This window comes from Aureobasidium subglaciale (assembly GCF_000721755.1).
Source record: "Aureobasidium subglaciale EXF-2481 unplaced genomic scaffold scaffold_6, whole genome shotgun sequence".
Classification (NCBI taxonomy): Eukaryota; Fungi; Ascomycota; class Dothideomycetes; order Dothideales; family Saccotheciaceae; genus Aureobasidium; species Aureobasidium subglaciale.
Window position 1 is genome coordinate 44,962 of NW_013566989.1, and position 24,758 is coordinate 69,719.

The following is a 24,758-nucleotide window of genomic DNA, read 5'->3' on the forward strand; positions in this document are numbered from 1 at the left end:
TCTAGTAAACATTAACCCTATGTTATCGTCTTCTTCCAACATAGCACGCCATAAGCACAAAGAAGCCAAGTTTCATGACCTTGACCCCAAGATGACGAAAATGTGGCTTTCCTCTAAGAGGGAGATTGCATCCTCAAGCCATGTCCTGCAAATTCAAATAGAAGCAAGCAGGTTTTCTGAGATGGCACAGCCCCGAGGTGGCTGAGAAGAGGGGTTCTGGACCTTGCCCTTTTGAAACGTGGACGGACGATCAGTGGGAAAAGCGGGGGCGTTCGTCAGAGAGGACGAGCATGTGAGGGTCTGAAGCTTTTCGATTTGGCAAGACCCTGTACTTGTTGATCAACACCTGCTTTTTTGCAGTAGCTCGCGTGGAACCTGGCTCGGGAATCGTGTGTCTGGGTCCGCGAAGCAGGGATATTTTGGGATGGTCTGATTGCTGTCGCGATGGTGATGGTGGGGTGGAGTTGCGGTCTAGAGAGGAGGGTTATGACGCGGTGTTGTCGTGTCCCAGCTCTGTGCAAGCTCCCTACCGACCTTGATGTTATATAACCTGACTCTTGCTCCCTGTGTTTGTGGGTTTCTTTTTCTAGTTTATCAAATACCGATTTCAATTCAATCAAATAACATTCATCATGTCTTACAACAACGAGTACAACAACAGCAGCAATGACGAGTACAGCAGTACTGTATGTTCATCCTCCTACCATCCTTATCTATTGCTCCTATAGAGCTACATCAACCTATCATTTCCCTCCAAAGCAACGCCCTCTCTTCCACTATGTCAATCATCTACTCCTTTGGAATCTTGGTCTTTCTAACTCTTATCTCGCCTAGGGTCGCCAAGGTGGTTTCAACGATAGAACCACTGGTTCCGGTGCTTACGGTGTAAGCCCCTCCCCCTCTTTATATCTTGCCAAGGTACAATATAGCTTATCAGTAACAGGGCTCGGATAACCTGAGCGGCTCAAACACCGGCCGTGACCAATACAGCGAGTCCAACACTTATGGTTCTGGCAACCGTGGTAGCTTGGGTAACGATGACATCGCTGATCGTAGCGGTGGTACCGGTACCTTGGGTAGTGATGAGTTCTCTGGAGGCAACACTTCCGGGTCTGGTCTTGGAAGAGATGAATACTCGAGCTCGTCGGGTAGAGATAACTACGGCTCGTCAGGAAACACTGGTAGAGATACCTTTGGCTCTTCCAACACCGATAGAGACACTTATGGTTCTTCCAACACCGATAGAGACACTTATGGCTCTTCCAATACTGGTAACACCGGATATGGATCTTCAAAAGGTGATGACTACCAATCTGCTGGTCTGACTAGCTCGAGTGGCATTCACCATAACACTTCTGCTGGTGACCGCATTGGCGATGACGACTTGGTAAGTTGCGATTTCAGCTAGGACTTGGTCGACACAAAGTACTGATCGAGTATTGCAGAAGCCAAGCCATGGTACCGAGAGAGATACACACCACAGCACTGGTGGAAACTACTCTGTAAGTACATGCATGCTGATCTTTTTCTTATCTACACCCAAGTATATTGTTGCTTGCCCAGAGCTGAGTATATTGCTTGACATGACTTTACCCATCTATCCTTTCCTATTACAACTCTAACATCGACACATTACACACAAATCATGTTGGAGAAATTCATCGTACGAATGTCTTTGATCTCAATGCTAGCTTTCATTTCACAAGCAACAGGAGCTAACCCTTTTCATATCTAGTCAACCGACGACAATTTCGGCTCAGGCACCACAAGCGGTGCCGGCTACGGCAACAAGTCGACCTCTGGCCGCGACGACTACGATTCCAGCAATACTCGCTTCGGCTCTTCCAACGAGACCGGTGCCTACTCTGGCAGCACAGACTTTGGCTCTGGCACTACCGGTGGAGCTGGTTACGGCAACAAGTCGACTTCTGGCCGTGACGAGTTTGGAGACTCTAGCGATACTCGCTTTGGCTCTTCGGGTGAGACTGGTGCTTACTCTGGTAGCAATGAGTATGGCAGCGGTTCTACCAGTGGTGCCGGATATGGCAACAAGTCGCATGCTGTCTCTGAGCATGACAACAAGGAGAAGTCTGGCAAGTCAGGTAAGACTTCCAATCCATGCTCTACATCGAGCGGATACTAACAGATGCGTAGACAGTACTATGGGCAAGATTTTCGAAGGGATCGGTAAAATGACCAAGAACGAGAAGATGGTTGAGAAAGGTGAGGCCAAGAGAGAAGCTGCCGGTGCCAATGTCCGCAGCGAGTACTAGGTTCCGGCCAGGACATGAAGTTGTTTGAGAAAGCGATAGCTTGGACGCAACCAGTACTATAGGCGACCAGAGTTTAGTTTACGGCATAACGAATACCAATTATGAATCTTGATCGAAGCCTGTTTTCCAGAATGAGTCCAGATGCGCCAAGGGAGAGTTGAGCTCGACCGTCCTTAACGGACGTACTTGCTCATGAAGCGTCTGTGGAAATCGGATCTCAGCAAGTCGTTGACAAACTCCTTGCCCTTCTTGTCTTCGGTTCCTCGGGCCTGGTTCTTGAAGACAACATCATCGTCCCATCTTCTCTTAACCTCGTAACCTGTTGTGAGATGTCAGCGTTCGATCCGACTATCTATCTCGGTGTGGGTTAGAATACCTTTCGGTTGGAGCAAGGGGTTACCAAGAGCAGTTGATTTCATGTTCTCCTCTTCCTCCTTAGCAGCTTGCTCAGCAGCTTCTTTTGCAGCAGCTTCTGCACGTTCGGCCTTGATCTTTGCCAATTCGCGCATGAGCTCTGCCTCTTCGTCGTCGTCACTCTCGTCGTCCGAAGAGTCTGAATCTTCCTCTGAACCATCATCCGAATCAGCATCAACGTCACGCGTCTCCTCGAGCACTCTCCTCCGTTTAGATTCATAGTCTTCCTCATCCTGCTCTCCGTCCTGTCCCTCGGCTCCCTCCGCCAGACTCCTCTTCACACCCTTTCCAGATACCGCATCAGCATCCTCGTTCTGTCCAATGGCAAGTTGAACCTTTTCTTCTTCCTCGGGCGACAATTCACGACCTTCCTTTTTGGCAAAGTGGCGGCGTTCGGCGCGCAGGAGTTCGGCGCGTAGGTCGCGGGCAGAGTGTTCATCTGTGGTTCCTTGGGTTGCTTGACGGAACTTGAGGGTTTTGTGGGCGGGGAGGAGTCGTTGATGGTAGCCGGGGCCACGGAGTGAGTCTTTTCCACGGGCGGGATCGAATGTGGGACGATGTGCGGTGGTCATTTTGTGCGATTATGTGAGGCGACGAAATAGATCAATTGTGAAGTCCGAGATGGCTGGTCGCGAAGTAAATGGATGCTCAAGTCGGATTGACGATTCAGGGCGGGACAAGCCGAGCTTTCTGCGGCGGGAGAGCGTCACCGAAAGCTGCCGCGCTTCGCTTTGGGAAATGTTCGAGCATTGGAAATAATTCATTTGATCGCCTATTCACGTCATATACGTAATTTCTAACACATCACAACATGCCGAGAGAAGTTGAGCCTTCGCTCAACGAGCGTCAATTCATCCGCGATGCCCTGTTTGAAAGCATCCGTCTCGATGGCCGTCAACTCGATCAATACAGAAATCTGGAGCTGGAGTTTGGCGACGACTTTGGTGTTGCTGATGTGAGGTTGGGAAAGACAAGGTATGTGAGAAGATTAGACTTACAGAGAAAATCCACACTAATATATGTATACAGAGTGGTAGTACGAGTGTCCGCAGAAGTCACAACACCCTTCCCTGATCGCAAGTTCGACGGCGTCTTTACAATTTCCACCGAGCTCTCGCCCATGGCCTCTCCTGCCTTTGAAGTCGGTCGCCCAAACGATGCCGAAGTCGTCCTCTCCCGTCTATTGGAAAAGTCCATTCGCCGTTCAGGAGCTCTGGATACCGAGTCACTCTGCATCATCGCCGGCGCAAAGTGTTTTGCCGTCCGCGCAGACATTCACGTACTGGATCACGACGGCGGTTTGATTGACGCTTGCTGTATTGCTCTGGTCGCCGCTCTGCAACACTTCCGCCGTCCTGATGTCGAGGTACACGGAGAGGACGTTACAGTCTTCGATACACGCGAGCGCGAACCTGTCAAGCTGGCCATGCAACATCATCCTTTCTGTGTTTCCTTCTCCTTCTACCACGGCGGCGAGACGGTCATTATGGATGCAAATCTGGCTGAAGAGAGTGTCCGCGACGGTGAGATGATTGTCAGCATGAACCGTCATGGTGAGGTCTGCCAGATTGCAAAGTATGGAGGTGTGCCTGTGGATCCATTGACTACTCTCAATTGCTCAAATGTTGCGCTCGAGAAGGTCAAGGTACTGCATCAATTCGTCCAAACAAAGCTGGAGCAGGACGAGAAGAAGAGAGACAAGGGCGGTCTCATGGCCGAGCTGAATGCTGCCAACTCGAGAGAACTCGCAAACATCCCTGGTTGAGAATCTGATGTGAATCCTCAAACCACCGAGCCACTGCCTCTTTCGCCTCTGAAGGCGTGAGGTTACGAGTCTACCAGCACACAGCCTATACATCGTGGTGCATCCGCCAGGGAGTGGCTACCACGAGCCCTTTCAACGCCACCATCTGATAGCCATGAGGATCCCAGGCTACGTCACGAGAATGTACAATGAATGACTGCCATGTCAGCTATGGATCTTCACGTAGGTACCATGGCCAGAATCACCATGTCCATCACGAATAATAGAAGGATATAGATGAACAACAAAAGTCTCGTATCGTCATTGCAAGACGATCAATCTACGTTCTGAAATACTGCTAGTCTAGTCTATCGTCGCTCCGTGCCTCCTGTCTTGAGTGTCGTGTTCGGTCAAGCTCGGAGGGGTCATTCTGCTGTAGGACTTGATCTTGATAAAGGCAATGCAGTCATGGCAGCAGAGCACCAATCTGATCCTCCTGATGGCCTTTGGTAGGGTTCCTCTGCAGTAATCCCCGAGAACTGATCTCCAGCTCGGCTGGCCATCGACCTGTTTATTTTTGCTCGCGAGAGAATTCTCGCACAACCTTGCCTCGTCACGATGCCAGCTTTGTCAATCGTGGCTCGCAAAGCATGTGCGTAGGATGGTGAAGAAGTTGTGAAGAGTGTCCTGTTTGGCGCTGCATATCGTGATGGACCACTTTTGATCCTCATGTTGGCATAGCGTCGTACTAATGATTCCGGAAATTCTTTTTCTGGTAGAACAGATCCGTCCTCGAACTACCCAGGTTTATAATCTTAGGGCAACCATCTCTGTCTTTTTCGAGGCGCGTGCATTCGAAGCAGTAAAAGGCATCGGAGATTCCCTGCAAGACATTGTCAACAAGAGCTCAATTTGGAAACAAGGGATCGCATGTTCTTACCTCGCCGCCACAGACGACACACTTGTTCTGGTAGTTTCCGAAGGAGCATTCATCGCAGATGCGGACTAGAGTTGTAGGACGGACGTAACTGTCGCATACGGGGCATTTGCCGTCGCATTTGTCGCAGAGGCGACCGATGGATATGCCGGCGGTCTTGCGACACATGACCAAATCACTGGGGATCTTGTGAGTTCGGATGTCTATCTTAGAAGATCTGAGGAGAAACGTACGGATGATGGCGAGACATGATTGCGGATCAGATGTGAGGTTTCCTGGATGTGGATGGCTCGAGAGTCGCAAAGATTATAGGAAGGCAGTCGGCTCGGTTTTGAGAGGAGATCGGCGAGTTAGATGTGGCGTGCAAGGTGGATGGTTGGTAAAGATGTCGAAGCTTCCGGCTGCTATGAAAGCGAGGAAGGCACGCTAAGAGCGGAGATAGTCTCGGGAATACGAGAGGCTCTCCCAGAAACACCGACGTCAGGTGTAGCTCTCTCCACCGGACCATCACTTTGCGCCGGACATTGTCAACTTCTTCTTTACACACGCTCGCAAACATGGTTGAGACGGCAAGCAACTCCCTGCTGTCTACTAGTACCTCGGATTCATCTCTCTCGGTCCAGCTGCACCCTCTGGTTCTTCTCGTCATCTCAGACTACATAACGCGCCACTCGATACGCAAGCAAGAAGGTCCCATTATCGGTGCAATCATCGGTCAGCAAAATGGCCGTTCAATCACAATGGAGCAGGCCTTCCAGTGTAAGACCAAGCAGGACGGTGACAAGGTTCTGATCGACGAAGAGTGGTTCGCCGACCGTCTAGAACAGTGTGTGTCTACCCATTCATTCATCCATCCATCCTACCGACCACGTCTAACTATATACGTAGTCAAGGACGTCCACAAGTCACCCCCGCTGGATCTGGTCGCCATCTTCACTCTCGCTCCTCCCTCCGGCCCTCTACCAGAACATGTGCCCATTCTCCAGCAACTGCAACACTCATACAATGACTCGCTCATGCTGCTGCTGTTCCACCCTCAGACCATCCTTGACGGCTCTCTCACCGGCGGAAAGCTACCCATTTCCATCTACGAATCCTACTACGAGCCTGGTAGCGAAATTGCAGACAAGGGACTACAGGTCGACGGCTGGGGCATGGGCCGCCAACTGCAGATGCGCTTCCGTCAACTGCCATTCGAGGTCGAGACTGGAGAGGCCGAGATGATTGCTGTCGATTTTGTTGCAAAGGGCAGTGGTAACGCAAATGTTCAAAACTCTGCCACTCCTCCGTCAAAGGGCAAGGCTCGTGCCGATCAAGCCACCACCACAAACGACGTCAAGCTGAACGCAGAGGACGAAGAAGGTGTCTAGAATAACCTGTCTCTTTCGAACCTGCTTCCAAGCTAACTCACCATAGTCATGTCATCACTCACCGCAAAGTACAACGCCATCAAGATGCTGCACCAACGCATCAACCTCATCAAGGCCTACCTCGCCGAACTCCCACCTTCATACCTCACCGACGCCTCTGTCCCAGCCGGCCCAACAAACCCCACCGCAAACCACCAACTCCTCCGCGAAATCTCCTCCATGCTCTCCCGCCTCCCATTACTCGCCCCTCCCACCTCAAACTCCTCCACCGCCCTCCCCGTCCCTGGTATTCCTCAATCCTCCCTCGCAACAGCCGCATCACAGGAACAATCAGACGTCCACATGGTCTCATTGCTCGCATCTCTCACTCGCACAGTAGCTCAGGCAAAAGATATGGGTTCAAAATACTCGATTGTGCAGAAGGCAAAGTCGGACAAGAATCACACGGGCGGTATGATGGCATCGCGTCAAGGAGGCTTCGGTAACTTTGGATCTGGCGGTGATGATCCTTGGGGTACTCCTGGAGAACCTAATGACTTTGCTCCTGTTGGCCTTTGAGAGTGGAACAGTATACACGAGATGAGGTTTAACGATTTTGCTTTTTCCATGCATGATTGCGAATGGCGTAGACTGGCGTAACAAACACTCCAAAGGACCAGGGTCTGCTTTTTCTCGTTTCTTTTCCTTCATCTTCAAGCAGAAATTCTCATAGACTTTGAAAGCTGGGACATGTAGTTGGCGAAGAGTCATTTCGCTCGCTAGCAGGAGAGCATTGCCAGCCGAGTGTTCGATAGATGGACAATCAACATGACAAGTATCCAAAGTCGTACAGAGTCATGAGATCAACAGTGCATGCATACGTGTGAGAATGCTCGCCAGATGCAAAATGACGATATATTGTAGATGAATATCTCCTCAAGTACTGAAGCATCCTTTGTCCAAAGATGAACACTTGTTGTAAAAACGTCAAGACCAAGCAGGAGCAAAAGAAGAAAAAAGCACCGTACAAATTCAAAGCCAAGAGTCTATAAGAAATCAGACAAACAGTATCATCTGTAGCATGGTGGACTGTAACGCAGCGGCCATTTGAACAATGACTCAAATTTAGTAACATCCCTTGCCAGGCACATAATTGGTAACCTTGAGACTGTGATGATTGTCAGTAAAACAGCTTGGAGCAAGAGTGTATGATAGGGAAGTAAACATACGTAGCAGTGACCGTCTTTGTAATCTTGGACGTTGTTGTCGTACGTTTGGTAATTGTACGAGTCTAGACGTTTGTTAGTAGGTAGTAAAGTCTGATGAGTAGTGTCTGCTTACCGATGTTCCTGCTGTCTTTGTGATTGTGGTCTTTGTTGCAATGATGGTGATTGGTGCCGGGGTGATTGTTGTCGTACTCTCCACAGTAGCTGAAAGGTGTTAGCATTGAAATAGTCCAACATGAAAGGAGAAGGGGTGCTTACTGTATGCGGTTTGAGTAACAGGTGCAGCTGTAAAGCTAGATGTTATGGAGATCCAGTTGGCAGTATTAGTATCGGTTGAAGTAACCGTAGCCGAGTCTGGAGCACGCTTGACCAGAGCAACACCATGACGCTTCGCAACTTGCATGACCTTGGTGATGTCACGTCTGATCCTCAAGCGGCGGACAGGGGCTTCAGTTGGGCTTGCAGAGGCAATGGCTGCTTGAGCAATGGAGACGAGATTGGCATCAGCCGTTGGATCAGCTGCCATGGCTGCAAAAGCGACTGCACAAGCCTTGGTCACTGTATATGTCTTGATAGTATAAGTCCATTTTGTTGTGGTACGCTTGACTGTTGCCGTGGACGACGTGGTGATTGTCTGGCGAGGAGGGTAGTAAGTTACTGTCTGTGTCTTTGCATTGCTGGCAAGACTGGTGACAGATGAGGGGGCAAGAGTTGTAGATTCCAGATCAGTGATTGTAGCATTAACGGTAGATGTGGGTGTTTGTGTGACACTCAGAGTTATGGTTGGCTCAACAGTCGATGTGACCTGCGCGCCAACGTTGAGATGCAAGATACGTTTGGCAGAGAAACTGCTACTGTTTCCATTGTTATCTAGAAGGATGAGCGTCCAGTCGCCAGAATACATCTGACTCTTCAAGATTGGGCAAGTCGTTGTAGCGTCCGTGTAATCCGGTGTTGTCGATATGTCTGAGCAGTAGTATGGGTCTCCATCAGGAGCGACCAAGACTACGCTGGCATCTCCAAAACAGTTGTAGAACTCCGATACAGCAGTAAAAGACTCGTTGCTGTTAATGTTGATGAAATAGTTTCCATTGTTCTTGAAGTCGATACCGTAAGATTGGCAAGCATTGACGGCTCGAAGGAGGATCGCTCCGGTTGCGAGTAAAGAGGTCCACATGGCTTGGAACTTGTCTAGTCAAAGATAAGATCCTAGTATCACAAAGAGATAGAATCTGAGGATTTGCTAAGATGGTTTCTCCAAGAAAAGAACCAAGTTATATGCGATTTCATTTTATACACAGTAAGGTCGAAGTGTCGAGTGGCAGCGGCACCATCATCCTCTCCTTGGACTTACCTGCTGAGCAAAAATAGCCCATATCCTTGCAGTCTACCATCTGTATCCCTACACACTGCCTCGCTAGAGGATTCTCGCGGCATGGGATGCGGACTTGCATATTTGGATCTGACATCAGAGACCCAATGGAGGTGGTCCCAAGTCGGCGAGTGGACAACGGACCTCATGATCGGAGTTTCTCAAGCCCGATACCATGATTCAGCAAGCAGCCTTACACATCCTGCCAAAATTGATAAGAAAGATGATGCTGCAAGCATGCTGCGATGCAAGGCAGATGTCGGAAGGAGGCGGTGTGGTGCGCGGCAGATGGGGATGCCGATCATTTTCGGAGGCTCGGAGACGACGCCAAATTTGGAAGCTGCAACACCGACCTGCTGCTTCCTAAACTTCACGTCAGCACGACAATTGGACCCGGCCTTCTCTGGATGTACCCGGCAACATAGACGTCACCAGGCATCACGAGGCATGGTCAAGGTACTCGTCGAAACTTGTCGCCCGAGGTGTGTTCATTGCCTATCGCGACACGTGGCTGAGCTCGTCCGGCATTCTACATTCAGTACCGTAAGAAGAGTAAGACAGGATCGGGGACCAGCGCATGACAGAACCATAGCTGCGGTATCCTCTTTCGATGGAAGCTCCGCAATCACACTGTTTCTCTGCAAAGCAGATCCACGAATCAATATTGATTGTCTGCAAAGAATGCCTGCCAGCCACAGCTCATGCAGAAGCTGACGACGACCCTTCGACACGCGTTTACTTCCAAACTCGCTGGTAGAATAGATGAAAAGATAGAAAGGACATGTCGCATGCCAAAATCGATCACCTCCATGTGCGCTCTCGATAAGCATGGACTGTCCGAAGACTCCGTGGACACCATAAGGCTGACCCTTGGCGATTAAGGTTAGCAGCATGATGACCATGTCTCTGCATGCAGGTAAGTAACGAGGGTCCGTTCGCTCGAGCCTTGACCTTTCTGCAACATCTGGTTCACGTCCATGAGGGCATGAACTCATTATTGCACGCCATCTCCTGTCTATCTCCTAATGCCTCTACAGTTATGAGACTCAGCGTTTACTTTCTGTTTTCGTCACTATACTGCCTCGTCGTGAACACGAGGCCAAGAACAAGTAATACGGAGATCACGCTTCAGCTCTTGCATCCTCTTACATAGCGGATAACGATGTGGTTGGTCAGCTAGAGGGTTAGCCTGGGACAATGAACCGAACAATACATTGTTCTCAGGGCTCAGTATCGATTCCTGAAGGAAGAACGTGTCTGGGTTGTGCAGAAAGGGGTGTCGATGGCCACGTACCTTATGTCGGAAGATACATTTCTGTCTCACAGCCTAAGGTTCTTATGGCAGATGTATGCCCGGAAAGCTTCGCCACCAATCGGAAACTTCACCAAAGTATTCTTCAATCATCTGCACAAAACTTGCCAATCACAAGGATCAGACTGTTCTCTTATTACTAAGACTCTAGGTACTGCATTGATCAAGTGGACTGGTGAATTTCAAATGCTGACTCCGCAGCAGTCCATCGAAAGTTAGGCAGACCATCTGACTTGCAGCTCTCGCTCTCTCCCGATCAAAAGTGAGGAAGACTTGCTCATGATATCCTTTCCGGAGTAGCCAAAGCTCTTCTTTGCACTTCTAGGGGAAACAGTGGCCCGATGCATGAAGAGCTATTTCGGACTTGTCAGTCCGGTAAGCAACAGGCTGTACCTGATATGTCATCTATATAACCCAGTCTTTCTCCGTCTGGAGATAAGTACAACGATCCAAACTTGCTCAATCGCTCGCAGACATGCATCTACTGCGCACATTTCCTCTTCTTGCTTCCTTGGCCGCTTATGCTACTGGTTCAGTGGCTGTAAAACGTCAGGCTTCTTCAACGTCCTCCGCCGCTGGCTCTTCTTCCACTCTGACCCCAGATGATGCCGATACAGAGTGTGATAACACCGCTCAAAGTCGACAATGCTGGGTATGAGATTTCGACATCCTTGAGCATTCCACACTAACAACATCACAGGGAGGCGGCTTCTCGATAGCAACTGACTTTGACAAGAAGTGGCCAGACACTGGGAAGACTGTACCATACACACTGGATATAACCAACACCACCCTCAATCCTGATGGCACGGGTGATCGGCTGGTTATGTTGATCAATAACCAGTATCCGGGACCAGTCATCAGAGCTAACTGGGGAGACTGGCTCGAGATCACGGTTAACAACAAGTTGGCTAACAACGGCACGGGTATGTTGTCCATCCACTGGCTTGTGGTATCTTTCTGATTATGTCACTAGGTATCCACTGGCACGGTATTCGACAGTATGAAACATGTGATCAAGACGGTGTTCCAGGTATCACTGAATGTCCTATCGCACCTGGATCTTCACGCACATACAGATTCCACTGCACACAATTTGGCACTAGTTGGTATCACAGCCATTGGAGTATGTTCACTACACTTCTTCAGGGTAATCTACCTTCTAACAAGTATGCTAGGTGTTCAATATGGTGTGGGCACTCTTGGAACGCTCGTCATTGATGGCCCTGCTACGGACAACTACGATGAAGATCTTGGGCCATTCCCAATGACGGATTGGTACGATGAGACTGCTTTCTTCAACAACCCTCTGTCTCGCATCGGTCCTCCTCAAGCTTACAACGGTCTTATCAACGGCATGAACAAAAGTCCCGATGGTACCAAGGGAAAATACTACAACGCCACCGTTCAGTCTGGCAAGAAGTACCGTCTTCGACTTATCAACACGTCGGTGGATAGCGCTTTCATGGTGTCTGTTGACGGCCATCCATTCACAGTCATTACTAGTGATTTCGTGCCCGTAAAACCATACGTTGCAGAACGTGTATTCGTTGGTATTGGGCAACGACTTGATGTCATCATCGAGGCAAATCAGACAGTAGGCAACTACTGGTTCCGCGCAGATGTCCCGAATACGGGTCTATGCGGCAGCAATGCAAATCCCAATGGTATCAGAGCGATCATCCACTACAGCAATTCAACCTTCGCAGATCCCACGAGTACTGCTTGGGACACTACCGGAGACAATGCAGATCGATGCACAGACGAGTCGTTCAACTCGAATAAGCTTGAGCCTTACTGGGACAGTTTTGTGCCCAGCAATCCGTTGACAGCCAGTCCCGAACTTCTCAGTGTACAGGCTCAAGAATCCGGTGTCACTACCGACGGCGCAACGATTTTCAGATGGGCCATCAACATGACAGCTTTGAACGTGGACTGGGACAAACCGATTCTTGAATACGTTCAGGAGGGTAACACAAGCTATCCTCCTTCTGAGAATCTGATCAACGTGCCGGACACTGACTGGACCTATTGGGTGCTCCAAGAGATCAGTACACCTGCTGGAGTGCCTCTGAATCTTCCCCATCCCATTCACTTGCATGGGTAAGTCGATACTGCCATTCATCTGCTATGAATTGACTGACACGAGTACAGCCATGACTTTTATGTACTGGGTGCAAAGGAAAGCAGTGTCTACACAAACGACCAGGCTAGTGAGCTGAATTTTGTCAATCCTCCTCGTCGCGATACTGCAATGCTTCCTACTGCCGGTTGGTTGGTTCTTGCTTTTGAAACCAACAACCCTGGAGCTTGGATTATGCATTGTCACATCGCGTGGCATGTCGCCGATGGCTTGGCTACGCAGTTCCTCGAGACACCGAACCAAATCACTCTTGACCCTAGCTTCAATGAAATCTGCTCTGCATGGCGAGACTACTATCCCGAGAAGGCTGTATATCTCAAGGACGACTCTGGTGTTTAGATCAGACTTTTTCTTTGAAGCTAGATCTCGAGGGCCGGTTTCATGGACAGTCGGTAATCGAGGAGGTGCAGGGGATCATCTCTTTTGAAATAACAATCGCGATGATAGATTGACGTTGTGCTCTGAAGTCTTTCGGTATTTCTTTGACAGATGAATTGCAAACAAGAAGTCGCCCCTTTAAAGGTGTTCATCGTTCCTTCTTTCACCAGTAGTGATCATCATTTTCAACATGTACCTATGTCACACTTTTCGTATCGTGATCGCCACGCCAAAGATAGAATTTAAGATGGTGGTCAGCAGAGTAACACCCGTCAGGTCCTACCCGTTTTCAAACACAGCTCCCGTGTAATACGAGATCTTGAGTTACATGTACCTATAGTGCTAAGTTTTGCGACAAGGCTGCCTATAGGCATAAGCATTACAGGAAATCGTGTTTCATATGAGTTGATATGCTCTTCCCCAAGCTCGTCGATATCTGCCATGATGTGCATAGATCTAAAGGCTTTGGACCACGTCAAAGTGTGCAGCCTTCAACAGATCCCGACATCAATTGAAAACACATGATGGTAGGACCATTTGGAGCCATGTGAGCTGCTTTTCAGTCGTCTGAGCCGGCAGTCCAGGGGTATCTCTCATGAGATTACCCTGGGACCTACGTGATGTGTCTCGCGATCCTGCATCAAGATCGTTTGTTGATTCATGGCTCGGTTGCTGCGCTGAACTGATCAACTCCGCTTGAATGTCTTCTGTAGATTTGCTCAATTGCTGCGCTGGCTCCTAGGTTGACTGCCGCTCGGCTTCAATCTTCTGCTCTGTCGGATTTGTCTGTAGATCTCGATTGTACTCATCAAGATCTTTCATTTTCTTGACCACAAACGCTTCAATCTCTTCTTCGCTCGGAACACCAACCTCGAGTAATCCTCTTCTCTGCAAGACACGCTCCAAGTTTGGCCATATTACCTCCTCATCGAAGTTGAAAGACTTTAACAACAACTGTACGAACCGAAACGTGCCGTCTTCGAAGTTCTGTCGCATAACGGTCGACATAGGCGGCTCTCCGGGTTCCTTAGGAGGAAAGGTCGATTCCCTTTTCTGCTCCACATCCTCCAGAGCTTGTAGGAACAGGGACATTTGTCTCCCAAATGCAACTTCACTCGACGTGTTCCAACCACTAGGACCTTCCAGTGCCAACCAAGACGGAGGTGTGAGCGAGAACTCTCGAGGGGCAGCATATGTCCACTCCCAGCCGATGATCGCGGTAATCTGATGGGTGTGCTCGTCAATCAAGACATTGCGTGGATGCATATCATCGCAAAAGAGCTTGAAGGGACCTGTGTTGAGTCGAGACTTGAAGTATGGCACAAGTGCTTGCATCCTTCGGCTTCGGCGTAGAACAAACTTGCATCTCGCATCTTCCGCACTGTCTATAGAGTTCCTTTGCTCGTAAAGTTGCTTGATATTTTGTTCCAGGAGGTTATTCATGTAATCAGCTGCAGTGTCGAAAGGCGCAGCTTCATGGTCTGTCCTTGGATCAGTCCAAGCTAGTAAACACGTACGAGTCCAACATACCGTCTACCACAACATGGCCGTGAGATTCGATCTCGTTCATCTTCAGAGTCAGTGGCCATTTTCGAATTGACCACGAGGTCGAACCGCCGACTTGTTCTGACATTTCCAGGCAACAGTATTTCTGCCATCTGCGAGTGTACTTTATATAAAAAGTCGTCGTCAAGATCCTTTCGCAGAACCATACCGTAGCTTGGACGTGGCAACTTCTCCATCAGGCTGACCAGTGACACGCCATCAACCCATTCTGATATGATGAAAGGTCCGATTTTTGGGTCGTGGTTATCGGAAGCACTTCCGTGCGCGACGAGCCTGGGCACAGGAATGCGAGTGTTTCCCTGTAGGTATTTGATCACGGCGACCTCGCGATGTATTTTCTGTTCTGGATCCATGACCCATCCAGGAATGGGGAATCGGACCGCCCAAGCTATACCGTCATCAAATACGACCTTGAAGCAGATATTGAATCCACCATTTATCCTGCCGACGAACTGGCAATGCTGGTCGTCCCTGTATGCAGATGCAAGCCTTTCGACTCCACGAGCACCGTAGTGTTTGTCGTAATGTTCGATCCATGACAGCTTGCGCTCCAGGTGGCTACGACTCGATTCATCATAGTCCATGGTGATATTCGCGGTGGAAACTTAACGCTTGTGGAGACATTGAGCGAACAAAGAGTCTTCAGTCTCATCCAGACGCGAGGGGTACGTGCAGCTGGCGCTTGAAGCACTACACTTGAACTCCATAGAAACCTTTCACCTTGCAACAACGCATCTTGAGAAAAACTGGCAAAGGATGCTGACGTATCCAGAACGTAAAACCGAGTTTCCAAATCTATATTAATTAATCTGTACATCTAAAGCTTGCCCTTGGCCATATTTGACAACATCTCTCTGCCGGTGATCCTTGTGGTATGCCACAGAGTAGGGAAGTCGAGGGTACTGGTAAGACCATCGGCGAAACCAAATCCGAGCATGGGAGGGATCCAACCACGAGCGTACTCGAGGGCGAAGCAAGCATCGTCCATCTTGTATTGCTTGACCTCACCGCGGCGCAAGTGGTGCACACTGCCTTGAGGGTAAACCTCGGGCTCGTAGTGGCCAACGGCGGGTGAGTAAGCGGTTTGGGTACCCTTGAGAATGTGGAAGTAGTCGTCTGCAGTGTGGCGACCGGTGTGGCCTTCGGTTCCAATAGCGGTACCTTTGTGTTTGTTAGCTTTCTGTATTTTCGACGCCGACATTTCTAGTCAAACGTACCGAAAATGATCAAATACTCAGTGATACTGGCGTGAATGATGTACATGGCACCCATTGCACCACCGGCGTTGTTGAAGACCCATTCTTCGTTCAAGTTGACATATTCGCCGGCAGGACCCTGGCTGAGCTCGCCGACGATCTGTGCAACAACAGCCCTAGTGTCGTTTCCATGGTTTGCGATCGCTCTTCCAGAAATATCGTGCAATTGTTTCGTATCGAAGACATAGAAACTCTGAAGATTTTGTTCCATGAAATAAACAATTGCTGAGAAAAGGGCGACGAGGACCGTGACGATCGAATATGTTGTTGCTCGGCTGCTGCTTTGCGCGGGCCTGGAGCCGCTGTTTATTTTGGCTGCCATGTTTTTTGTTTGGTGCAAAAGGTTGACTGGATGGAGAAGAGGCAGTTCCAAAAGTCCAATTGCTTTCCTTAAGCCTATGGGTTTTGTAACATCGACGACGACATCAACAAAAAAAATCAGCCCATTCTGTATCTCCGAGTTCAATCTCCGCGTGGTCGATTATGGCCCGTGCGCACAACTTTGATGGTCGGATAGCCTCAGGGGCTTACCGTCGGCATCCGCGGAAGCGTTGTTAGATGCTGGATGTTGTCTGCTCGATGGGCTTGACATGGCTTGGGGTGTTAAGATAGACAGCCTTGGAACGGGGCCGTTGATTTTGATTGTGACTGCGGAATTTCCTGGATGGCATTGATCAGGAGTATCTCTCACATGGCTACACCGTCGCCGTCGACACGTGCACGAGCTCGAGAGGAAGGAACTCCCTGATTATTTTTGCCACGGCTCTGCCTTTTGTATCCAGTAATCTTCGGATCCTCGATATCTCTTTTTTACTTCTTACTGTGACGGACAACAAGAAACTTCGTGCAGCCCGGCTTGCATGCCTCTCAGTCGTGCTTGTGAACATGAGCACGAACATCAGTGGCTCAAGTTCTTATAATTCGAATGAGCACTCACGTACGTTTCGAACTTTATAGGAAATGATATAAGGCACGTCGTAGGCAATCGACTTGACGAACCATCACTGAGCCCTTCCTGATCTCCATGTGGACACAGCATGGCTTTATCTAGCGCAATTCAGTTCTCGATAAAGGAAGAAGCAAGCATCTAAGAGAAGAAGGCACGTCGAACAAGCACACTAAACCAAAGCTTTTGATTCCTATTCACAGTCTTGACGAAACACGTCATAAACAACTGGAGTACACTACTCTTCGCACTCTTCTGCACACTGTGGCAAGGTCTTGACCTTTGTCGTCTTGGTCAAGCTGTCGACATCATGGACAAACTGCATCAAACTAGCCGAAAACTCTGTGTATCCAGCACTGGTCGTGAGCAAAGTGGCGTTGTATCCTGCCGCAATGGTACTCTCGGTGTAATTGCTCAGCTGCGCATCTGAGTCCGGGAAGCTGTATATCATGACTGTGCTCTTCTGTCTCAGGCATTCGGGAATCTCGTCCTTGCCGCCAGCATTCCAATCGTCATACGAGTTCTCATAAGCATTGACCAAATCAGCATACTCGTAGAATTGAGCGTCGATGGGGATGCCTGGGTTGGTCCAGACTTGTTGGTGGGATTCGGGCATGACTTCATGGACGTAATCCTGGATGTCCTTCAAGTAGGGCAGGTATTTGAGTTCGTATGGTGCTTCGTCGATGAATATGCCGTCGAGGTGAATGTCTGAGTTTGCAGTCTTCTTCCAAGATGCATATGTGGCGATTTCCTGGTGGACAACAGTGGCGTTGCGTTGTGCGTATTCGATGTGGACGTAGCCGAACAGTTGGACGTTACTGTAGGAGCGAAGACCCGTCACTGCCGAGACGACTTCAGGGTTAGAGGCGCCGTCTGAAGGTCCTGAGTCCGGGTTGACGATGACATTGAAGGTGGTGTCTGGAGCCGCAGAGATGGCCTTGTAGAGAGGATCCCAAGCACCCGGGGTAGGATAGATGTACAATGGTATGGCGATTGCCATAGCTAGGTTGACCATTTTGTTATATTTTACCGGTGTCTTGTTCGGTTGAGACGTTGTTGTTAGGAATCCGAGCCCTTGAAGGAGGAAACGAGTGTAGGAAAGGTACTGCTGGTTGAATACGGCAAAAGTGCGACTTGATAGACGCTCGAGATGCGGCACGGCACCTACCTCCTTATTAACTAGACCCTGTGAGGATTTTGTGCTGTCACAGCCTCATCCTTCGTGTAAACTAGCAATAAGTTGCATTTTTAGGCTTCCAATATACTCTGGTGAAACGCTTCCTGTAACGGTTGATAGAGCACACCACAGACACGTGCCAGACCAGTGTCGGCAGTAATTTTGCTATAGGCGTATATCTCCCAAAGACATGAGCTTGTGCAGGAGAAACATCTAAGAGGTCCAGACGTCGCGCCCTCCCTTGGTCTGTTGAGCCGCGTCTAAGAATATCGGCCGCGGACATCGTTGGAAGCTTCAAGGTCTGTTGACTCACTCCACCAACAGAGGTGTCATAGCGTGCTGCAAGCCTGCATGAAAGGTATGCGGTGTTTGTGGAATCGAGTCCCGGAGACTAGCATACAATAGCCAAGCCTCTTTTGATGACGAGTGGTGAGCAGAGTTTGATGGAAAACAGGAGACAGAGTTAGGCTTCTCCGCATAAGCCAGGCACGTTCCCAGCCTCTTGTCAGGAAGGATCGATGCCATCAAATCACGGATGGCTACATGATGCAGACTGTTGGCAACAATACCCAGCCAGCAATGAAGCATCCTACCTGATGTGGAGTGTCGCAAGGTGATGCAAAAGCTCAAGGTTTTTGTTGAATACCCAACAAACTAGGAGATGTTGCCAACTTTCATGCCCCTGCGATGAATGTTCCCTGGAGTCAAGTCTTGTCAATATGGAATGAATGTGCTTGCACACTAAGCGAAGCGTTTTGACAGTGGTATTGATAGATCACTAGATCTACGTCAGATGAAAACGTACGTAGTTCTTAACAGATAGGATAGTATTAAATGCTCTTTAGAAACACCTTGACTTATTAATATCACACTATCGCCTTCGTCGCGCTGTCTGAAAGTGCTCATGTACATGGTCAGGGTGGTATGGCTGGCAAAGTCGCGGCAGCACTTCCTAATCCGGACCAGCCGACCACGCGCCCACCTGCCAGCTCCAGACCGACGCAACACCTAAAAGCATCCAAAAGAAAAACACAAACATGTACACAACCCAGACCATAGTTTCAACAAAGGGGAGCAGATGGCAACAAGAATGAAAGCTTGAACATGTATGATTTATGTACAAAGCCGAGAACCAGACCTCTTTCTTTTAAATCTGAATCAAACAAAACAATGCTGGGAAAAAATATGGGCAAATGCAATGTAACACAAGCCAGGCAATACCTCCCGTCTAAACAATCAATCATGCATCAACATCAACCAATTGGCGCGCCTTATGCGCCTTCTCGGCCTCCTTGATCAGGATCTCAAAGTCGCCAGACATGTCGCACATTCCCTTGAAGATACCGTTGTCCATTCTGATAAGGTCCCAGGGGTTACCATACTCGATCAGTTGACCCTTGTCCAAGACCAAGACCTTGTCGTAATCAATAATGGTTTGGAGACGATGGGCAATGGTGATGGTGGTGTTCTTGATCTCGCGAATGGTCTCTTGAATCTTTGCATCAGTGGCGTAGTCGATAGATGCAGTTGCTTCGTCCATCAGTAACACTTTAGGGTCCTTAAGCAAGGCACGAGCCAAGCACAGGAGTTGGCGCTGACCTTGAGAAAGGTTGCTACCAGACTCCGCGACAGAAGAATAAAGGTTGTTGAAAATGTTCTTGTTCTCGAGAGCGGCGGGGGCGTCGGGAGTTGTCTCGGCAGCACCTTCGAAGCGGACGCTGCCACTGCCATTGACAGGTGAAGGCGCACGCGAAGGCTCAGCCGAGGCAGCACCAACAAGTTGTGTGCGGCGAAGTGCGGTGAAGATCTCCTCGTCGGTGAACAGTCCGAAGGGATCGAGGTTGCTTCTGATGGTTCCAGTGAAAAGGGTGGGATCTTGAGGGACCATGACAATGTTCTCGCGCAAATCTTGGAGACCGATCACACTGACGTCGACATTATCAATGATGATGCTTCCCGTCTCGGCTTCGAGTGCTCTGAAGAGAGCAAGAGCCAATGAACTCTTACCAGCACCTGTTCTACCAACAACACCGACCTTCTCACCAGGCAGAATCTTGAAGCTCAGATCCTTGAGGACCATGTCAAAGTCGCTGCGGTATCTGGTGCTGTAGTCTTTGAACTCCACGGCACCCTGGCTAGGCCAATCGGGTAGAGGTTTCTTGTCCTCGATTTGATACGGCGCCTCCTGCTCAACCTCGAAGTACTCCTTGACACGCTCAACAGCGTTCATGTTTTGCTCGTTCATCGAGTAGAGTCTGACGAACCACAGGACGTTCTCGGTGAATGTGACAGCGTAGGTCATGGCCAAACCAGCAGCACCGGCGTCGAGCTCACCGACGCTCAGAATGACAAACGCACCGGTGAAGAATGATACCAATGCACCAGTGACATCGACACGGAATGCGAGCCAGCGGTTAGCGCCCCATAGATAGATGAATGGTCTCGAGTGGGTGTTGACCTTGTGCATGTTTTCACGAATGAAGCGACGCTCATCGCCATAAGCTCTGATTGTCGTCATGCCGGACAAGGTTTCACCAAACTGCTGGTACAGAGGACTGCGCTGCACAGACTCCAGACGCTTGAGGTCGCGAGACGAGTTGATGTAGAAAGCACCAATCATGAAGTACAGAACACTGATGAATACACCAGCAATCAAGAAGCGAGGTGTGATGACCGAGATGAGAATGACGGTAGTGATGATCGAGGCCATGCAGTGGACCACGCCAACAGCAACGGGAGCAATCTCCTGATCAATAGCCTCGACATCCTTGGAGAATCTGTTCATGATCTGACCGAGAGGGGTCGAATCGAAAAAGCGGAACTTTGCGTGTGTGACAGACTCCATGAGCTTTCTGTGAATTCTCTTAGAAGCAACCAGAGATCCGTAGAAAAGGACACCTTCCCGAGAGATGGTAATGATCATGTATACAAGACCAAGAATACCGTAGACAGCGAGGTAGTAGGAGACGTCGACACCATCAGAGCTCTCCGAACGGATGGAGAATTGGTCGGTGGTGTTGGAAGTGCCGAATGAGGGCAGGCCCCAAAGACATGATCCGCTCTTGACGCAAGAAGCTCCACTGCCAATACCGCTAAACACGTGAGTGAGTTGACGGGGCTCAGTGTAGACGCCCATAACAGTAGTCTCTCTCTTTTCAGAGTATGCATTGGCCCATTGTCGGATCCAGACGTTGGTCGAGACTTGAGAAACCTGCTGGAGAGCAAACATCAAAGCAGTGACAACCCAGTAGTACCATGTGCCCATGTAAGAGAAGTACATTATGATGACTTTGAGGCTGACACTGCCAGTAGCCTTCGTCTCGGTAGGCAGAGTAACGTCAACGTCCTTGTTCATGCCGGGAACGTCCTTAGAGATGACCCTGTGGAGAGGATTATCCTCGTGTTCGGCTGAACCATTAGTAGCTTTTCCGTTGGTATGACCATTTTCCCCGAGGGGATGATCACCACCAATACCCGACGGTACACGGGAAGGAAGGTGAGATGCACCGCCTTCAGATTCTTCCAAGACCTTGCTAAGATCTTCGGTAAGCTTGCCAGACATGATGACATCCCTGGCACTGCCTTGAGTACTAACTCTGCCGTTATCGAGGACGGCAGCGAATGCAGCGTGGGGAAGACAGAGGGTGGTGCTGTGAGTGACCAGGATACAGGTTCTATTGAGCATGAGAGGGCCCATAAGAGCCTTTTCGAAGATCCATTTGGAAGTGTGAGCATCGACTGCACTCAGAACATCGTCGAGAAGGACATGTCTGGCGTTGCAGTAGAGTGCGCGAGCAAGAGAGATACGTTGCTTCTGACCTCCAGAAAGAGTGACACCCTTCTCACCGACAAGGGTCTGATCACCACCATCGAGAATCTCGAGATCGCGCTGTAGCGAACAAGCAACGATAACATCCTTGTAGCGTCTTGGGTTCCAGGGACTAGCGAATACGATGTTCTCCTTGATGGTTCCGTTAACAAGCCAGGCTTGCTGAGCGCAGTATGCGACGCTCTCAACAAGTCCAGTCTCGGGGTCAGACTTGAGATCCTCTCTGCTGTGCCCACCAGGCAGATAAACATTGCCATCAAGTTTAGACATCTCTCCGAGCAGTGCCATCAGGAGCGATGTCTTACCACTACCAGTGGGTCCAACGATAACGTTTAATTCGCCAATTCGGAAGCGCATGTTGAGATCAATCATCTTGAAGTCATCGGCTTCAGTGCCACCACCCCAGCTGAACGTTGCGTTCTCGAAGCCGATGACAGAGTTTCCATCCTGGTCAAATTCGTTACCTTGGAGTTGGTTGTACTTGTCGGTCTCGGGCTCGTTAAGGTACTCCTCAATACGGTCAACAGATACTTTGGATTCCTGAACGTGCGCAACCATATCGGCAAGCTGATCCAGGGGAATGCGCAAAAGACTGAAGAGCGAGAGAGCAGTGAAAGCCACGGATGGAATCAAATCTTTCTTCTCAATCATAGTGTAGACGAGGAAGGTCAGGAAGGTGATGACCATCGGGGCACCACCCCAGATGGTAGCTGCGGCAGCCCAAATGATATATCTGTTGCGAAGATTCTTCAGCTCGACTGCTCTCTTCTCGTCGACCTGACCGAGGAAACGCTGCTCCCAAGCAAAGTACTTGATAATTCGGATGTTGGTGAGCACTTCGTTGGTGGTGTGAATACGAGCATCGGTAGCTGCGAGAATCTTCTTCTGAGCCTTGGTGAACTGCTTGGCAATGAAAAGATTGACAGGGAGAAGCAGAGCCATCATGATAATACCAGCGATACTGCTGTAACCCAGGATACTGTAGAGTAGGTAGATCGCCAGAGCGAATTGGACAGGAGTCTCGGCCCACAGGAAATGCAGGTAGGCACAAATCTCGCTGACCTTGAAAGAGTCGACAGCCATCAAGTTGATGATTGTACCAGAAGTGACCTGGTCGGTGCTTTGTTCCTTCTTCGGGACATCCTTGGTAGCCTCCGACGTCTTCTTGCCCTTGTAGAATGATTTGACCTTTTTGAGGAAAGCTTCCTTGGTAGAGCCTTTGGGTGCAGGAGGCCCATTGTCCTTCTTTTCCTCCTCACCCAGAACCTTGTCACCAGCAGCTGCAGCCTTACGACGCAAAGCCTTGGAATAGATCTCGCCAATGATGATGGCACGGAGGCGAATGCATGTCTTTCTTCCAATCCACAGAGCCTGACCACCAGAGAGGGCAGAGACGATACCAGAGACGAACAGCAAGATGACGTAGAACCACGCAGCGTTGACAGGGGTATCAGCTGGATTCTCAACGTACTCCAGGATGACCTTGAGGAGAAGGGTAGGAACAAAAAGGTTGACTCCGGAGATGGCTGCCCATGCAGCTTGGATGAGGAGACCGCGCTTAAAGTACTTCAACAAGTGCCATGCGAGGATCGAAGTCTTCTTGACTTGGCGGTAGTCAGACAGAACAGCTTCTGCCTTGTCTCTAGCATTAAGGTTCCAGACATCGGACAACTCTGTTGGCTTCTTGTATCCCTTCCAGACAATGGGGTCGACCCAGGAGAAGGTAGCAAGAGAGAGCACACTAGCCAGAGGCTCTCTCGACGGCTCGATGTCTCCCTCATACTCAAGTTCGACAGGCTTGTTACCCTTGCGTGAGGTGAGCATGATCAGAGTCAGCAGGGTGGTCAGGGCAAAGTGAGTGCTCGTAAGCGCTTGAGCACCTTGAGAGACCGGGTGAATGATTGCTGAGCGGAAGAGGAGGAAAGCGCAGATCCATTGAGCAGCGTAGAGGAAGCCGGTGTGGTACCAGAGCTTGTTAAACGAGTAGTTGTTTGTGCTGGAGAAGTAGAGACGCAGAGTGGTCAGAACTGCAACGTACGACCAGAGAGCGGTACTGCAAATCATTGTGACTCTGCTCCATCCCCAGATGCCAGTGGCGCATGCAGCGGCGTGGATACCAATCTCGGCCAATACAGCAAGCTCTTCAATGATGGGCAGAACGATCTGGCCTCTGGGCTTGTCGACGACAGACATCTCAGTGTTACGGGTGCGGACGGTACGAATGGCGAGATCCTCGTTGCCGCCAAACTCATCCGAGTCATCGTCGGTATCTTCCTCATCCTGGGACGAGGGAACACGTTGATCCCAGGCGCGGGGACGTTTGGAATTAACAGGTTTATAGGCAGAGGAATATTTCGAGTTGACGGCGGTATAAATTAGTTGGAAGGTAAGGTATAGTACGGATACGACGGTAGCGATGAGGGGAAGGATTCCCATGAGGTAGCTGGAACGCGGTTAGCACGGCGTGTCTGAAGGCGAAACATGTCTGTCTCTCTACGCGACAAGCACATTCAATCTCATGGAAACTTACTCATTTTGGAAGCAGTTCGTGAAATCGTCACTCCGCCAGATCGGCCCCTTGCATTGCCCCCAGTTCAACATGGCGGGGATTGCGCCAGGACGAGGCAGTATGGATGTTGATGTGTGTTTCGCCGCTCTCTCAAGCAATGATTCTGATACGGCCAGCTGCTCGGCACGTGCAGTCTCAAACTCTTTCTAGACGACAACGACAACTACCACCAGAACTTCGATGTGTTGTGTAACAGCGACGATGCGCTGAAAATGTTGATGAAGGAAGCAGAAGCCAATCGCGCTCGCTTCGGCCTGTCTGCCG

The 24,758-nt window shown here is 49.8% G+C and overlaps 11 protein-coding genes across 11 annotated transcripts; 4 read left to right on the forward strand and 7 right to left on the reverse strand.

The window, feature by feature from the left end:
• The first annotated feature begins 419 nt into the window (after nt 1–419).
• Nucleotides 420–2,439, forward strand: AUEXF2481DRAFT_608716 (uncharacterized protein). Its single transcript, XM_013490084.1, has 6 exons — nt 420–686; nt 835–885; nt 944–1,387; nt 1,446–1,502; nt 1,736–2,102; nt 2,155–2,439. The coding sequence occupies exons 1-6, from the start codon at nt 633–635 to the stop codon at nt 2,271–2,273; spliced, it is 1,092 nt and encodes a 363-aa protein (XP_013345538.1). The 5' UTR covers nt 420–632; the 3' UTR covers nt 2,274–2,439.
• AUEXF2481DRAFT_38143 (uncharacterized protein) lies at nt 2,153–3,363 on the reverse strand. Its single transcript, XM_013489910.1, has 2 exons — nt 2,650–3,363; nt 2,153–2,592 (listed from the first exon to the last, which is right to left on the reverse strand). Exons 1-2 carry the CDS (start codon nt 3,257–3,259, stop codon nt 2,447–2,449), a joined length of 756 nt encoding a protein of 251 aa, XP_013345364.1. The 5' UTR covers nt 3,260–3,363; the 3' UTR covers nt 2,153–2,446.
• Nucleotides 3,364–3,445: 82 nt separating this feature from the next.
• On the forward strand, nt 3,446–4,791 carry AUEXF2481DRAFT_96129 (uncharacterized protein). The gene is made up of 2 exons (XM_013490075.1): nt 3,446–3,662; nt 3,717–4,791. Exons 1-2 carry the CDS (start codon nt 3,499–3,501, stop codon nt 4,450–4,452), a joined length of 900 nt encoding a protein of 299 aa, XP_013345529.1. The 5' UTR covers nt 3,446–3,498; the 3' UTR covers nt 4,453–4,791.
• AUEXF2481DRAFT_38146 (uncharacterized protein) lies at nt 4,729–5,753 on the reverse strand. Its single transcript, XM_013489911.1, has 3 exons — nt 5,602–5,753; nt 5,372–5,546; nt 4,729–5,314 (listed from the first exon to the last, which is right to left on the reverse strand). Exons 1-3 carry the CDS (start codon nt 5,616–5,618, stop codon nt 5,180–5,182), a joined length of 327 nt encoding a protein of 108 aa, XP_013345365.1. The 5' UTR covers nt 5,619–5,753; the 3' UTR covers nt 4,729–5,179.
• Nucleotides 5,754–5,925: 172 nt separating this feature from the next.
• On the forward strand, nt 5,926–7,296 carry AUEXF2481DRAFT_27865 (uncharacterized protein; the record flags this gene model as incomplete). Its single annotated transcript, XM_013489836.1, has 3 exons — nt 5,926–6,196; nt 6,257–6,730; nt 6,785–7,296. 3 exons carry the CDS (start codon nt 5,926–5,928, stop codon nt 7,294–7,296), a joined length of 1,257 nt encoding a protein of 418 aa, XP_013345290.1.
• Nucleotides 7,297–7,592: 296 nt separating this feature from the next.
• AUEXF2481DRAFT_609934 (uncharacterized protein) lies at nt 7,593–9,514 on the reverse strand. Its single transcript, XM_013490085.1, has 5 exons — nt 9,298–9,514; nt 8,202–9,129; nt 8,059–8,147; nt 7,947–8,008; nt 7,593–7,885 (listed from the first exon to the last, which is right to left on the reverse strand). The coding sequence occupies exons 2-5, from the start codon at nt 9,118–9,120 to the stop codon at nt 7,843–7,845; spliced, it is 1,113 nt and encodes a 370-aa protein (XP_013345539.1). The 5' UTR covers nt 9,121–9,129; nt 9,298–9,514; the 3' UTR covers nt 7,593–7,842.
• A 1,588-nt stretch (nt 9,515–11,102) lies between these two features.
• Nucleotides 11,103–13,109, forward strand: AUEXF2481DRAFT_3426 (laccase-like multicopper oxidase; the record flags this gene model as incomplete). Its single annotated transcript, XM_013489737.1, has 5 exons — nt 11,103–11,279; nt 11,328–11,553; nt 11,604–11,753; nt 11,806–12,730; nt 12,782–13,109. The coding sequence occupies 5 exons, from the start codon at nt 11,103–11,105 to the stop codon at nt 13,107–13,109; spliced, it is 1,806 nt and encodes a 601-aa protein (XP_013345191.1).
• Nucleotides 13,110–13,886: 777 nt separating this feature from the next.
• Nucleotides 13,887–15,298, reverse strand: AUEXF2481DRAFT_27868 (uncharacterized protein; the record flags this gene model as incomplete). The annotated part of the gene is given in 3 exon segments (XM_013489837.1): nt 13,887–14,650; nt 14,679–14,799; nt 14,819–15,298. The coding sequence occupies 3 exon segments, from the start codon at nt 15,296–15,298 to the stop codon at nt 13,887–13,889; spliced, it is 1,365 nt and encodes a 454-aa protein (XP_013345291.1).
• A 165-nt stretch (nt 15,299–15,463) lies between these two features.
• On the reverse strand, nt 15,464–16,379 carry AUEXF2481DRAFT_38152 (uncharacterized protein). Its single transcript, XM_013489912.1, has 2 exons — nt 15,932–16,379; nt 15,464–15,875 (listed from the first exon to the last, which is right to left on the reverse strand). Exons 1-2 carry the CDS (start codon nt 16,290–16,292, stop codon nt 15,532–15,534), a joined length of 705 nt encoding a protein of 234 aa, XP_013345366.1. The 5' UTR covers nt 16,293–16,379; the 3' UTR covers nt 15,464–15,531.
• Nucleotides 16,380–17,154: 775 nt separating this feature from the next.
• On the reverse strand, nt 17,155–17,934 carry AUEXF2481DRAFT_27870 (uncharacterized protein; the record flags this gene model as incomplete). Its single annotated transcript, XM_013489838.1, has 1 exon — nt 17,155–17,934. One exon carries the CDS (start codon nt 17,932–17,934, stop codon nt 17,155–17,157), a length of 780 nt encoding a protein of 259 aa, XP_013345292.1.
• Nucleotides 17,935–19,336: 1,402 nt separating this feature from the next.
• Nucleotides 19,337–24,526, reverse strand: AUEXF2481DRAFT_3430 (uncharacterized protein; the record flags this gene model as incomplete). Its single annotated transcript, XM_013489738.1, has 2 exons — nt 19,337–24,368; nt 24,456–24,526. The coding sequence occupies 2 exons, from the start codon at nt 24,524–24,526 to the stop codon at nt 19,337–19,339; spliced, it is 5,103 nt and encodes a 1,700-aa protein (XP_013345192.1).
• Between the last annotated feature and the right edge of the window lie 232 nt (nt 24,527–24,758).